Source organism: Hyla sarda, chromosome 5, assembly GCF_029499605.1.
Source record: "Hyla sarda isolate aHylSar1 chromosome 5, aHylSar1.hap1, whole genome shotgun sequence".
Taxonomy (NCBI): Eukaryota; Metazoa; Chordata; class Amphibia; order Anura; family Hylidae; genus Hyla; species Hyla sarda.
The window spans coordinates 119,690,424-119,705,426 of NC_079193.1; the positions used below are offsets into that span (position 1 = coordinate 119,690,424).

Consider the following 15,003-nt stretch of genomic DNA (forward strand, 5'->3'; position numbering starts at 1 on the left):
GTCACCACACCAGTCCTAATCCTGTCACCAGGCCTATACACCTGCCTTCCCGGTGCCGACCATGTCTCCCAACCTCTCCAGCACAAATGCCAGCTATTCTGAGTCCAGCAAGTCCTGAACTGATCCCAGCTTCTGAGTTCGCTGAAGAAGAGTTGGCTGCAGCCCCAGAAGTCGCAAGAGCTCTATAGGTGGTGCTGCGCAGATCCCAAAGGTCAACATAGGGACAGCTACCAGCCAGGTACAGAGAATAGTCATTGTACCTTGTATAAAGTTATCAGTCTAAAGTACAGTCATATTTAGCCAGTCTAGCATAGATAATGCTAAATGTCATTTTGTACTGTTAAGTCTAATGTCATGTACATAGTGTATTGTGCATAAACTAGTCAACTATAGTGCCTAGTTAAGCTTGTAGGCAACAAAAATATATTCCAGTCCATAGTCCGTAATGTAAAATGTTCAAATGTCTAACCACTTTTCTTGTCCATCGTGTACAGGGAACTCTACTGGCCAGAGGGTTCCCCTGAAACATAAGAAAAACACGGATAGTGACAGAGTTGTCATATAAAGGTAATCTTGTAGAATTGTCTAAAAAATGTGTATAGTGTTTTGGGGAGAAGTAACTAGTGCCAAAGGGCCCCCGCAGCTAAGGTATTTAGGCAGAAAGCCTCAGGCAGTTCGATCTGCACCAATATGTGTTGTGAATGCAGTTTCAAGACTCACAAATCTCACATGTTCATAATCTCCTGTTGTCATCACTAGGCTCCAGTTGCCACTTTCTGTTGTCTGCCCTCGAGGACTGGGTGCCGAGGATGGCTGTTGTTAAGAGGGGGAGTTTGTGGTGGTCCAGTACAGGAGTTGCACCCCTGTACCCTTGCTGCCCTGTTAGACAGCATCCCTACAGTGTCCCCTGTGCTCCCTTGAACCTGTTCCTCTTGTACAGTTATTTTATGCTGTGTATTGTATATAAAAGTGTTATGCCTTTAAGAATAGTTGACATGTGATTAATAGTGTTGCTCGCGAATATTCGCAATTCGAATATTATTCGCGAATATCGCATATTCGCGAATTCGCGAATTTCGCGAATATAGCGCTATATATTCGTAATTACGAATATTCGTTTTTTTTTTTTTTTTTCTTCACAGTACACATCACAGTGATCACCCCTCTCTGCTTCCAGCTTGTGTGGTGTAAAGAAGGCTCTAATACTACTGTGTGAGACTGGTGCGCGAAAATTCGCATATACGAAAATTAGCATATGCTAATTTTCGCATATGCGAATTTTCGCGTACGCTAATTTTGTGTATGTTAATTTTCACATATGTTAATTTTCGCATACGCGAATGTTCGCATATGCGAAAATAAAACGAGAATATAACGAATATGCGAATATTCGCGAATATATGACGAATATTCGTCCATATATTCGCGAATATTCGCGAATTCGAATATGGCCTATGCCGCTCAACACTAGTGATTAACCTGTTGTCATGTGATTGTAACCCAGTGATGTATCAGTGACCATGTGACCAAAGGGTGGCCTATGGGACCCATGAGAGTATCCCCCATATAAGCCCTGGGTGGAGCCTCTGCTCGCTCTCTTTTATGCTGAGTTGCAGTGAGGTCAAGTCATGCTAGAGTGGGTCTGGAGTCCAGAGGAGGCCTAAAGTCAGTCAAACAGCTACGGATTCTTAAGTCCATTGCCCCACAGGTCAAGTCAAAGCCTGGTAAGCTACAGAAGGGGTGAAGTCAGTCATAGTCTGTTATAGTCAAGTCAGTCCAAGTCAACCTGTCTCAAGTCAGCATGGCCTGCATCCAAATTGTCCAAGTCCACTATAAGTCCCAGCAAGCCCTAAGGTCTCTGAAGTCACTGGTCACCTCCATCGGCCTAGCCAAGCTGTATAGACTGTTACACCTGTCTGACTCAGTAAAGCTGCGGTTGTTCCGTAACTTGGTGTCAGAGTCATTATTTGCCCCCGTGCCTAGCCCAGGATTCATTGGCATTCCTTCGGGTGGTGTAGAGGATAAACCATGCTAAGGCGTCATGAACACGAGGGGTTAATGCTGTCTGTCCCTAGGGTAATTACATCTGCCCTCATCACACCCTCACCACACATGCAATGGCCGGTATTTTTCAGGCCCGCTGATCATTGTTCTTAAGTGGCCACGGCACAAGCTGCTAAACAGGCAGCCGGGGCCATGGCCACTTTAAATAAGTAAACTAAGGCAGCTGGCAGGAGTCGAGCCTGATGAGTGAGGCAGCATGCTGAGGAGCCGTGCAGGAGAATGTCACTCGGCAGTGTCGCCCAGACCAGCTGAGATGCTACCTGCACCTGAGCCTGCTGGAACACAGGCCAAGTGAGTAATGTACAGGACAGCACCAGCAGGGATCAGAGAGGGAGAAGAGAATTAAAAAGGCGCAGGGGGGGATCCGAGCATTCCTAGATGAACAGTTTCCTGGAAAGTGGATTGGTCGTCGTGGGCCAGTTGAATGGCCCCCAAGGTCTCCCGATCTGACCTCCTTAGACTTTCATCTTTGGGGTCATCTGAAGGCAATTGTCTATGTTGTGAAGATACGAGATGTGTAGCACCTGAAACTACGGATACTGGAAGCCTGTGCTAGCATTTCTCCTGCGGTGTTGCTATCAGTGTGTGAAGAGTGGGAGAAGAGGGTAGCATTGACAATCCAACACAATGGGCAGCACATTGAACACATTTTACAAGTGGTCAGAAACTTGTAAATAACTTGTGAAAGAATAAAGTTAAGTTAAAACCAAGCACATCAATGTTTTTCTTGTGAAATTCCCAATAAGTTTGATGTGTCACATGACCCTCTTCCTATTGAAAAAACTAAAGTTGGATTCAAAATGCCCGACTTCAAAATGGCCGCCATGGTCACCACCAATCTTGAAAAGTTTCCCTCCTCACATATACTAATGTGCCACAAACAGGAAGTTAATATCACCAACCATCCCATTTTATTAAGGTGTATTCATATAAATGGCCCACCCTGTACTTTGACTAATAGAGTTACAATGTAACAATCAGTTAAGTACGTTTTTGACATGTTGCACAGACATTTCAAAAGTTTAGATTGGTCAAGGTTTCTATCCTGAAACCCTGTCCGAACTGTAGATATAGGTAGATGAAGAAAGTGGCTGCACACTTCATTCCCTGGCTTGCCACTCAATCATCTTATCAATCATATTAACCTTATAATGCAGTTTGCTTGTCTGTGTGATAAATCAATAGCTTATTTAAAGGAGTACTGTGGTGCAGAACAACTTATCCCCTATCCCAGAAGTTAGTCCAGCTGGTAGAGGAAGTATAAATCCAGATAATTCTCATTTCTTTTGAATGCAATTCTGGGTTTAGCTCAACAATTCTCAAGCATTTGTAGTAATGTGCCCTAAAATGATTATGCACATTAATATGCATGTTTTCTACATAAAATACTTTGTTTTCATCTTTTTATGGGTGCCCACTGACCCTGCAGATTTGCTGGTGGCTGTGTGCATTCCTTCCCTAGCAGGGGCATTCCTTAATTATGCTGAAGGACCTAAGTTAAATGTCTTTCTTTTTTTTTTTTTAAATATATGATAAAAACGTATTTACTATTTTGAGAAACCAAAACGTACCAACTAATTCCTTCTATATTAGCTTTATGGACTTTCTGGCAAACAAGACATAGGGTAGTGAGATATTATTGATAATGTTTACATCTGAATTTTGTAGAGGTTACTTAAACTTTAAGGATGAATTAAAATCCTACCTCAGATAGAAGGGTATTTAAATCACATTTAGGAAGCTGAAGGGATGCAACCACATTTGATTGAGTCTGATTAAAATAACTCAGCATGTGGTCATAGTTATCCTCAGTTATATTCCCCTCTGGCCAATCAAATGTATTAGTAAGTGCCAGGATGTTGCTAAAACAGAAAAAAGTCTCTTAGAAAATGCAGTATAACTTTGTAAGGATAAAAAAAAAAAAAAAAAAAAAAAACAACATCTATTCAGTTCAGCATATTATCTTATAGTATAGCAGGCAAAAAACACCTATGGGGTAAAAGAGACAATTTTCCCAACCTTAGTTTGAAACAAAAGCCCTGGATCCCCTTTTTCAGTAACAATAACTAGCAATATGTTTATATTAAAAAATAATCCAGTAATTTTTAGGGGTTATCTGGGGAGAAAAACATATCAGCCTGTGATTGCCTGAGCATGCTGTCACTCCTGCACTTTTTCAAAGATGGAGGTGGAAGAGCTCAGGCGACTGGTGAGTTTAGCAGCAGGAGCTAGGGCCATGCAGGAGATTCCAGGCACATGCAGGGGTCCAGTGATCAGATATTCATCCCCTATCCTGTTTATAGGGGATACATTTTTTTCACCTGGATACCCCTTTCATTTATGTCATTCTCTGTAAATATATTGGATGGAGGTGGTCTCTTTATATGAAACATGAATAAAAATTGAAGAGGTTCCCAAGGCTAGGCCATCAATATCAAAGCCCTGAAAACCCCCTTAGCTAAATCCACAGGTAAAGTGTTTGCTACAGATTTGATGCTGCAAATTTGATTCTGTGATTGAATCATTTAGTAATATTGCTTGACAAAACAACAAGTCTGTAGCGTCCAATCTGTCACATAAAATTTGCAGCATGTACCCTTAAAGGGGTACTGCCCCCTAGACATCACGCCACGCCCCCTCCATTACTGTCTAAGGGAGGAGGCATGACGTCAAGACCACTACCGCCCAAACACAGTGTTCTGAACATAATGTTCAGAACGCGGGGGTAACAGCACAGAAATCGTGGGGGTGTCCCAATGGCCAGACTCCCGTGATCAGACATCTTATCCTCTATCTCAACAATTGGGTTACTATCACATATGTTAGATGATATTTACTTATGCTAACCCTAAGACAATTTTCAAATTCACATACAGACTGTTTTTAGAGTTCCAAAAGGAATTTATTACTTATATGTATTGGATCCATATTAGGATATTTTTTTCCACTTCTGTTTTTTACAAAGCTTACCTAGCCAAGCAATCATCATATTGGGCTGTAGCACGGAATCCAATAATAGAATAGATGACAGTAGCAGCAAATACAGATGTGAATCCATTAATAACAGAGATGATGACTGCATCCCTTTCACAATTGTTACTATAAAACAAATAAAAAATATGTGATTAAAATGTTTGCCAGTTTCTGTACTTTAGGTTTATTTTTTGCCTGAAAATAAAATATGTTTTATTCATGGCAGTTTTATATATAAGGTCATACTTTACATAAAATGTAGGCCAGAAAAGTATTGAGAAAGGCATTAGCAGTTGAAAGAGAAAAAAGCGTTCATGCCGCTGTACAGAGCACTGATGAGACCTCACTTGGAGTATTATGCGCATTACTGGAGAACATATCCAAAAGGACATAGGTATTTTGGAGAGAGTTCAGAAAAGAGCTACTAACTAGTACATGGACTACAGGATAAAACTTACCAGGAAAGGTTAAAGGACAGGTGCATCTGTTCTTATCTGCCGACACAGTCTATGTTTCTATGTTAGTTAAAAATATGAAATATTTACTTACATAGCCTTTTGGTTTATGTATAATATATAAAAAATAGCTACAATACTACAACTGGCAGACTGTGGTCTGAACCAGAACCACAGATACCAGTTGTCTGGACTCCGCTATCTCCATATGTCTAGCACAGTGATTCCCAACCGCGGTGCCGCGGCACACGTGTGTGCCGTTCGCCACTGGCCGTGGTGCCGCGGGATTTTGTTGTGATTTTTTTTTTTAAAATATCCCGCCCCGGCCTGCGCGCTTATGACTGGTGGCGCAGGGGGGAAGGGAAGCCTGCGTGCGCACTGCGCACACAGCGTCCCCCTCCCCCTCCCCACTGCGTCCACTGCGTCCCCTGTGTCCCCCTCCCCACTGCGTCCCCTGCGTCCCCCTCCCCACTGCGTCCCCTGCGTCCTCCTCCCCCTTCTACCTTGCGGTGCAGTGGGCCGAAAATGGGTCCCTGGGGCGGAACGATCTTCACCTGCGCCGGACTCCCGTGCCTGCCGTGGACCTGCAAAGCTGCGCGGACCGGCTTGCTCAAGGTACTGTACCCTTTCCACCCCTCTGTTACCCCTTCTCAACCCTGTCCAACCCCCCCCCATCACCCGGGTCCACCGTATACCCCCCCTGTCACCCATGTCCACCCCCCCCTGTCACCCATGTCCACCCCCCCTGTCACCCATGTCCACCCCCCCTGTCACCCATGTCCACCCCCCCTGTCACCCATGTCCACCCCCCCTGTCACCCATGTTCACACCCCCCCTGTCACCCATGTCCACACCCCCCTGTCACCCAGTCCGCCCCCCCTCCTGTCACCCATGTTCACCCTCCTGTCATCCCTTTCACTCCCGTTCACCCCCTCCTATCACCCATGTTCACCCCCTCCTGTCACCCATGTTCACCCCCTCCTATCACCCATGTTCACCCCCTCCTGTCACCCATGTTCACCCCCTCCTGTCACCCATGTTCACCCCCTCCTGTCATCCCTTTCACTCCCATCCACCCTCCTGTCACCCATGTCACCCTCCTGTCATCACTTTCACTCCCGTCCCCCCCCCTCTCCACCCTCCTGTCACCCATGTTCACCCTCATCCACCCTCCTGTCACCCCTGTCCACCACCCTCCTGTCACCCCTGTCCACCACCCTCCTGTCACCCCTGTCCACCACCCTCCTGTCATCCCTTTCACTCCCGTTCACCCCCCATCACCCATGTCCACCCCCGTCCACCCTCCTGTCATCCCTGTCACCCCCGTCCACCCTTCGGTCATCCCTCTGTCATCCATGTTCACCCTCCTGTCGACCCATGTCCACTCCTCTGCACCCCTGTCCACTCCTCTACACCTCTCTCTCCACTCCTCTACACCCCTGTCACCCATGTACGCTCCTCTACACCCCTCTCTCCACTCCTCTACACCCCTCTGTACACTCCTCTACACCCCTGTCACCCATGTACGCTCCTCTACACCCCTGTCACCCATGTACGCTCCTCTACACCCCTCTCTCCACTCCTCTACACCCCTCTGTACACTCCTCTACACCCCTGTCACCCATGTACGCTCCTCTGCACCCCTCTGTCTGCTCCTCTACACCTCTCTGTCCACTCCTCTATACCCCTGTCACCCATGTACACTCCTCTACACCCCTCTCTCCAATCCTCTACACCCCTGTCACCCATGTATGCTCCCCTACACCCCTCTGTACACTACTCTACATCCCTGTCACCCATGTACGCTCCTCTGCACCCCTCTGTCTGCTCCTCTGCACCCCTCTGTCTGCTCCTCTACACCTCTCTGTCCACTCCTCTACACCCGTCACCCATGTACGCTCCTCTACACCCCTCTGTACACTCCTCTACACCCCTGTCACCCATGTACACTCCTCTACACCCCTCTGTACACTACTCTACACCCCTGTCACCCATGTACACTCCTCTACACCCCTGTCACCCATGTACGCTCCTCTGCACCCCTCTGTCTGCTCCTCTACACCTCTCTGTCCACTCCTCTACACCCCTCTGTCCACTCCTCTACACCCCTGTCACCCATGTACACTCCTCTACACCCCTGTCCACTCCTCTACACCCCTGTCACCCATGTACTCTCCTCTACACCCCTCTGTCCACTCCTCTACACCCCTGTCACCCATGTCTGCTTCTCTACACCCCTGTCACCCATGTACGCTCCTCTGCACCCCTCTGTCTGCTCCTCTACACCTCTCTGTCCACTCATCTACACCCCTGTCATCCATGTACGCTCCTCTACACCCCTCTCTCCACTCCTCTACACCTCTCTGTACACTCCTCTACACCCGTCACCCATGTACGCTCCTCTACACCCCTGTCACCCATGTACGCTCCTCTACACCCCTCTCTCCACTCCTCTACACCCCTCTGTACACTCCTCTACACCCCTGTCACCCATGTACGCTCCTCTGCACCCCTCTGTCTGCTCCTCTACACCTCTCTGTCCACTCCTCTACACCCCTGTCACCCATGTACACTCCTCTACACCCATCTCTCCACTCCTCTACACCCCTGTCACCCATGTATGCTCCTCTACACCCCTCTGTACACTCCTCTACACCCCCCTGTCCACTCCTCTACACCTTTGTCACCCATGTACGCTCCTGTACAACTCTCTGTACACTCCTCTACACCCCTGTCACCCATGTATGCTCCTCTACACCCCTCTGTACACTCCTCTACACCCCTCTGTCACCCATGTACATTCCTATACACCCCTTTGTCACCCATGTATGCTCCTCTACACCCCTCTGTCCACTCCTCTACACCCCTGTCACCCATGTACGCTCCTCTACACCCCTCTGTCCACTCCTCTACACCCCTTTCACCCATGTACGCTCCTCTACACCCCTCTGTCCACTCCTCTACACCCCTGTCACCCATGTACGCTCCTCTACACCCCTCTGTCCACTCCTCTACACCTCTGTCACCCATGTACGCTCCTGTACACCCCTCTGTACGCTCCTCTAAACTCCTTTGTCACCCATGTCCACCCCTCTACATCCCTCTGTCACCCATGTACACTCTACACCCCTCTGTCACCCATTTAAAAAAAAGTTTGGCGCCTAATAGATTTGTTTTGCAGGTTTAACGGTGAAGAATTGTGTGTGGAAGAAATCGTGATGATGGCCCGGACCAGATGGAGAAGAGAAGACAACATTGCAAATTAGAGAAGACATCATTGGTGAGTTGCTGTATAAAGCAACACTTTAAACTACATACCCACTGATAAATAGATATAGTGCATTGCATTTTTTACCATTTTCCCCCTTCCTTTTTATTTTTATTTTTTTTGCTCGTCAACCTCTGTAGAGGTCCCCCCGCGGAATTTTTTTTTTTCGAGGTGTGCCCCGACCCGAAAAAGGTTGGGAAACACTGGTCTAGCAAGATGAGTATCTTATTTCAGGCTGCAAATTACAGAGTGCCTGAGGGTGAGCACTGGCTGCTACTGCATAACTGCTCAATACACTTCAGGAAAAGGAAGGCCCATGATATACAAAGTCCCCGCCCACAGTGTTTATTTATTATTAAGCTGGGCACCCTTGTGCTCTCTGCTCATTGACCTTCACTTTTAGACAATGAATACAAACAAAGCAGTCCTCAGTGACTCACTCAATCCAAAGGCTGGATTGAGTAAATCACTGAGCACTGCTTTGTTTGTATACACTGTCTATATTCCCTTTTTTCTCTTTGAGTGAGAGATTTTGCAGTTAACCTCGTGTCTTCTATTGTGAGCTCCACAACCCATCTATTTTTCTGACCTTCACTTTTAGGTTGCAGGCTGCATTAGGCCTGCAGACTAGAAATGATCCACAGCGGCTGTTGATGCCTGCCTTAGTACAAGCTGCACAATGAGATAGACCAGGAAGTATCCAGCGGAGGACACAGCAGAGTGTGAGAAATGGGAGAGTTAAAGGGGTTCTCTGCCCCTAAACATCTTATCCCCTATCCAAAGGATAGGGAATAATATGTCTGATCGCGGGGGTCCCGCTGCTGGGGACCCCCGTGATCTCGGCTGCGGCACCTCAGACATCTGGTGCACATAGCGAACTTCGCTCCGTGCCGGATGAGTGGTGATGCGGGACGGAGGCTCGTGACATCACGGCCGGGCCCCACTTGTGACATCATGGCCACGTCCCCTCAATGCAAGTCTGTGTGTGGGGGGCCTGATGGCCATCACGCCCCCTCCAATAGACTTGCATTGAGGGGGCGTGGTCATGACATCACAAACGGGGCCCGGCCGTGATGTCACGAGCCTCCGGCGCTCTGGCACTGCACCCGATGCTCTAAACGAATGCCAGGTGCAGCAGAGAGATCGCCTCGGGGTCCTCGGTGGCGGGGATAAGATATCTAGGGGAGGAGTACCCCTTTAAGTAGCTTTTGTTGTCTTTTTTTTTCTTTGGCACAAGAAAAGACATGATTGATGATGGCATTGTTCATGTCATAATTATTAGTAGAAAAGGGGGCATTACCATAACGTGGAAGGACAAGGGGTAATTATTATAACATGGGGGCACAGAATGGGTCATTATTTTAAAGTTGTGGCACAGAAGGAGGCATTATAATATTGAGGCACAGAAGGGGTATTATAAGTATATTATAATGTGGGGGGGGGGCTAAAGGGAGCATTTTTCACTTAGGACACAAAGTTGATATTATTATACCACGGGATCACAAAATGGGACATCATTATAATTTGTTGACACAGAAGAGGCCATTATTATAAAATGGACCACAGAAAGGGGCATTCACATAGTACAGGGTTCAATAACAAATTGATGACACAGAAGGCACATTATTTTATCATGGGACACAGACAACAGGGGGCTTTTAATTAAGACCCGCTGGTCTTAGTAAATCCTTCCACAAAAGCTTTGCTGAAGTAGGCTTTAGGAAGTGGAACAAAATACTACAATATTTGAAGTTATATTTTTATTAGTAATGTTGCCAGAGTGTGGCAAGTTGGGGGTGTCACTACACTGTCTGATAATATCCAATCAGTGCTGCCAAATGTGTCACCTATATTTTTTTTTCTAGATTAGAATTAAAATATATTTTTTACTAGATTAGAAATAAAATATGTTGTTTTTTTCTAATCTGTTACTGTTTTCTGAATGGATTTTATAAATAGATTTGTGGGCGGAACGCATTTCAAGCCACTTGGTACACTATTATGCCTGCCTGGCTGGTCCTTGTAATCTGGTCCTTAACAAAACCACGTTTTGTTAACTAAGGTTCCGGTATACGGCTGGGAGGAGGGGGGGGGAGGGCTTAATCGCGGCGCCCACACTCAGCCGTATTGGGGAACCGTATTTAATGCATGTATATGAGCTGACCGGAGTGAACCGCAGCCTCCGGTCGGCTTCGTTTTCAGCCGTATGCGGTTTCCTGACCACAGGCAAAAACGCGGTCGACCACGTTTTTGCCTACGGTCGGGAAACCGCATACGGCCAAAAACGAAGCCGACCGGAGGCTGCAGTTCTCTCCGGTCGGCTCATAGACATGCATTAAATACCGTTCCCGAATACGGCTGAGTGCGGGCGCCGCGATAAAGCCCCGCCCCCCTCCTCCCAGCCCCGCCCCCCTCCTCCCAGCTTACCCACGAGCCCACATGTATTACTACCCCCTTGATCTTGAGAGCAGAAGATGAATATTTATGAATTACAGGGACCAGCGGGGCATTCAGAATGTTACACCAAGGGGCCAGAGACATCCCCTGGTCACAACAACCATTTGTATACTTGGAATTATCCATTATTTTTTTTTTAAATGGTGCAACAGAAATAAATTAGTAAGTGCATTAGATTCAGCATCACCGACATGTTTAATAGTGCAAAAGGTTAATCCTGGTGATGCCACTGACAGTTTCCTTTTAACCCCTTCATTTTTTCCTCATCACCTTCTAAAAATCATAATGCTTTCAATTTTGCACCTAAAAATCCATATGATGGCTTATTTTTTGCGCCACCAATTCTACTTTGCAGTGACATTAGTAATTTTACAAAAAAATCCACGCGAAACGGAAACAAAAATCATTGTGCGACAAAATTGAAGAAAAAATTTCATTTTGTAACTTTTGGGGGCTTCCGTTTCTACGCAATGCATTTTTTGGTCAAAATTAAACCTTATCTTTATTCTGTAGGTCCATACAGTTAAAATGATACCCTACTTATATAGGTTGGATTTTGTCGCACTTCTGAAAAAAATCATAACTACATGCAGGAAAATTTATATGTTTAAAATTGTCATATTCTGACCCCTATAACTTTTTTATTTTTCCGCATATGGGCCGGTATTAGGGCAAATTTTTTGCGCCGTGTTCTGAAGTTTTTATCGGTACCATTTTTGTGTTGATCAGACTTTTTGATCGCTTTTTATTCATTTTTTCATGATATTTTGGACTTTGGAATTTTTTTGCACGTACGCCATTGACCGTGCAGTTTAATTAATGATATAGTTTTATAGTTCGAACATTTACGCATGCGGCGATACCACATTTGTAAATTTTTATTTTTATTTACACTGTTTTTTTTATGGGAAAAGGGGGGTGATTCAAACTTTTATTAGGGAAGGGGTTAAATGACCTTTGTTAAAAGGGGCTTGATTGCTCAAGCCTGTAGCTCAGGCTTGAAGCAATCAATCGACGATCGGACGCCGCGGAGTCAGGTAAGGAGACCTCCGCCTGCGTCCCAGCTGATTGGAACATCGCGATTTTATCGCGATGTCCCGATCAGCCCGACTGAGCTGCCGGGAAGCATTTACTTTCGTTTTCAGACGCAGCGGCAACTTTGATCGCCGCGTCTGAAGGGTTAACAGCGCGCGGCACAACGATCAGTGCCGTACGCTGTTAGCCCAGGGTCCCGGCTATCGTTAGAAGCCGGGACTGACCCGGTGTGATGCGAGGTCACGGTGTGACCTTGTTTTTCACATCGGGACCGGGCTCAGGGTGTACAGGTACGCCCTAAGTCCTTAATAGGTTAAAAAACATGTTTATCATAAAAATGTGATGAAAACAATAAGTAATTTTCTGATGACACATTTCCTTGAAACCCATTCACATGTACTTTCTGCTCTCTGGTGGACAGCTGTACTTAAAGGGGTACACCGCCCCTAGACATCTTATGCAAGTCTATGGGAGCGGGCGTGATAGCCGCCACGCCCCCTCTCATAGACTTGTATTGACGTCATGAGGGGGCGGATCCGTGATGTCACGATGCTCCGGCCCCTGTATCGCCGGACCCCCACGATCAGGCATCTTATTCTCTATCCTTTGGATAGGGGATAAGATGTCTAGGGGCGGAATACCCGTTTAGCCTTCATAAAGGAGAACTATCAGGCAGAAAAACTGATCCTCTATCCAAATGATAGGAGATAAGTTTTAGATCGCGGGGGTCCAATCGCTGGGACCTAGATTAGATGGTCTCAAGTGTAGTTGCCATCTAAGGCCTTAGTGTCTTACTGTCTGGAGTTTGAGCATAGTTGCTAAAGTGTACCAAGATCATGTTTACCAGTACAGGCTACTATGCAGAAGGCTACAAATCTCTACTGTACAGACTTTTTACTTCATTCTTATGAATTCTAAAGGCTGAGAGGACCTTCGGTCAGGCCAAATAAAAGTGTCTCTGTCCGGAGCCATCTTAAGTTATATTGCGCGGAATTTACGTGCAGAATTCTGAAAAGAATTCAACTGGAAATTTTGCTGAAATTTAAAGCCCATGGGGAAGATTTATAAGAACCTGTGCGAACAAAATGGTTGCTCATAGCAACCAATCAGATAGCTTCTTTCATTTTACAGAGGCCTTGTTAAAAATGAAAGAAGTGAGCTGATTGGTTGCTATGGGCAAATGGGCAACTTTTCCTCTGCAAATTGGAAATTTCAAGAGATTGGAAATTGGAAATTAGCAAATGTTGTGCCCATTCACAAGAAATGTAGCAGGGAGGTATCAAGAAACTCTAGGTAAGTCTGACATCAATAGTGGGGAAATTAATGGAAACCCTACTAAAGGATAGGATTTTGGAACATCTAAAATCCAATGGATTGCAAGATGAAGAACAACATGGGTTTACTTCAGGGAGATCATGTCAAACAAATCTTATTGATTTTTTTGACTAAAATAATAGATCGCGGAGGGGCAGTAGACATTCCATATCTAAATTTTAGTAAGGCTTTTGAAACTGTCCCACATAGAAGACCTATCAATAAACTGCAGTCATTGAGCTTGGATTCAAATATTGTTGAGTGGATTAGGCAGTGGCTGAGTGACAGACAACAGAGGATTGTAGTCAATGGAGTTTATTAGTCAATGTGGTCAATGGAGTACCAGTGGGGTACCTCAGGGATCTGTACTGGGACCAATTTTGTTTAATATCTTCATTAGTGATATTACAATAGGTCACGATGGTAAGGTGTGTCTTTTTGCTGATGACACAAAGATATGTAACAGGGTTGATGTTCCTTGAGGGATCTGGAAAAGGATTTAGGAAAACTAGAAGAACGGTCAGAACTCTGGCAACTGAAATTTTATGTGGATAAGTGCAAGATAATGCACCTGGGGCGTAAAAACCCTCGGGCAGAATATAGAATATTTGACACAGTCTTGACCTCAGTATCAGTAGCAGGAAACACTGGCAGAATGCTTGGATGTATAGGAAAAGGTATAAGCAGTAGAAAGAGAGAAGTGCTCATGCCACTGTACTGAACACTGGTGAGACCTCACTTGGAGTATTGTGAGCAGTACTGGAGGCTGTATCTCCAAAAGGATATAGATACTTTAGAGAGAGTTCAGAGAAGAGCTACTAAATTAGCACATGGATTGCATGATAAAACCTACCAGGAAAGGTTAAAGGACCTTAACATGTGTAGCTTGGAAGAAAGAAGAGACAAAGGGGATATGATAGAGACTTTTAAATACATAAAGGGAATCAACACGGTAAAGGACGAGAGCATATTTAAAAGAAGAAAAACTACCACAAGAGGACGTAGTTTTAAATTAGAGGGGCAAAGGTTTAAAAGTAATAACAGGAAGTATTACTTTACTGAGAGAGTAGTGGATGCATGGAATAGCCTTCCTGCAGAAGTGGTCGCTGCAAATACAGTGAAGAGGTTTAAACATGCATGGGATAAGCATAAGGCTATCCTTCATAGAAGATAGGGCCAGGGACTATTGATAGGATTCAGTTTATTGGGCAGACTTGATGGGCCAAATGTTTCTTATCTGCCGACACATTCTATGTTTCTATGTCACAGTTTGGAGACCACTATTATAGTGGTGCCCAAACGGTAGCCCTCCAGATGTTGCAAAACTACAACTCTCAGCATGCCTAGACTGCTCAGGCATGCTGGGAGTTGTAGTTCTGTAACATCTGTCCCTTCAGATTTTGCAATTTTCATGAAAATTTAGAAAATTGCTGCTAT

The 15,003-nt window shown here is 45.5% G+C and overlaps 1 protein-coding gene across 8 annotated transcripts in view; it reads right to left on the bottom strand.

Moving 5' to 3' along the window:
* Positions 1-15,003, bottom strand: part of SLC6A19 (solute carrier family 6 member 19) — a 283,454-nt gene that overhangs the window by 15,902 nt on the left and 252,549 nt on the right. For all 8 annotated transcript variants that reach the window (XM_056520183.1, XM_056520177.1, XM_056520176.1 and 5 more), the window contains 2 exons: positions 5,035-5,163; positions 3,770-3,926 (listed from right to left, as the gene is read on the bottom strand). In XM_056520183.1, the coding sequence (XP_056376158.1) occupies positions 3,770-3,926; positions 5,035-5,163 (286 nt within the window). The remainder of the gene's footprint in view (positions 1-3,769; positions 3,927-5,034; positions 5,164-15,003) is intronic.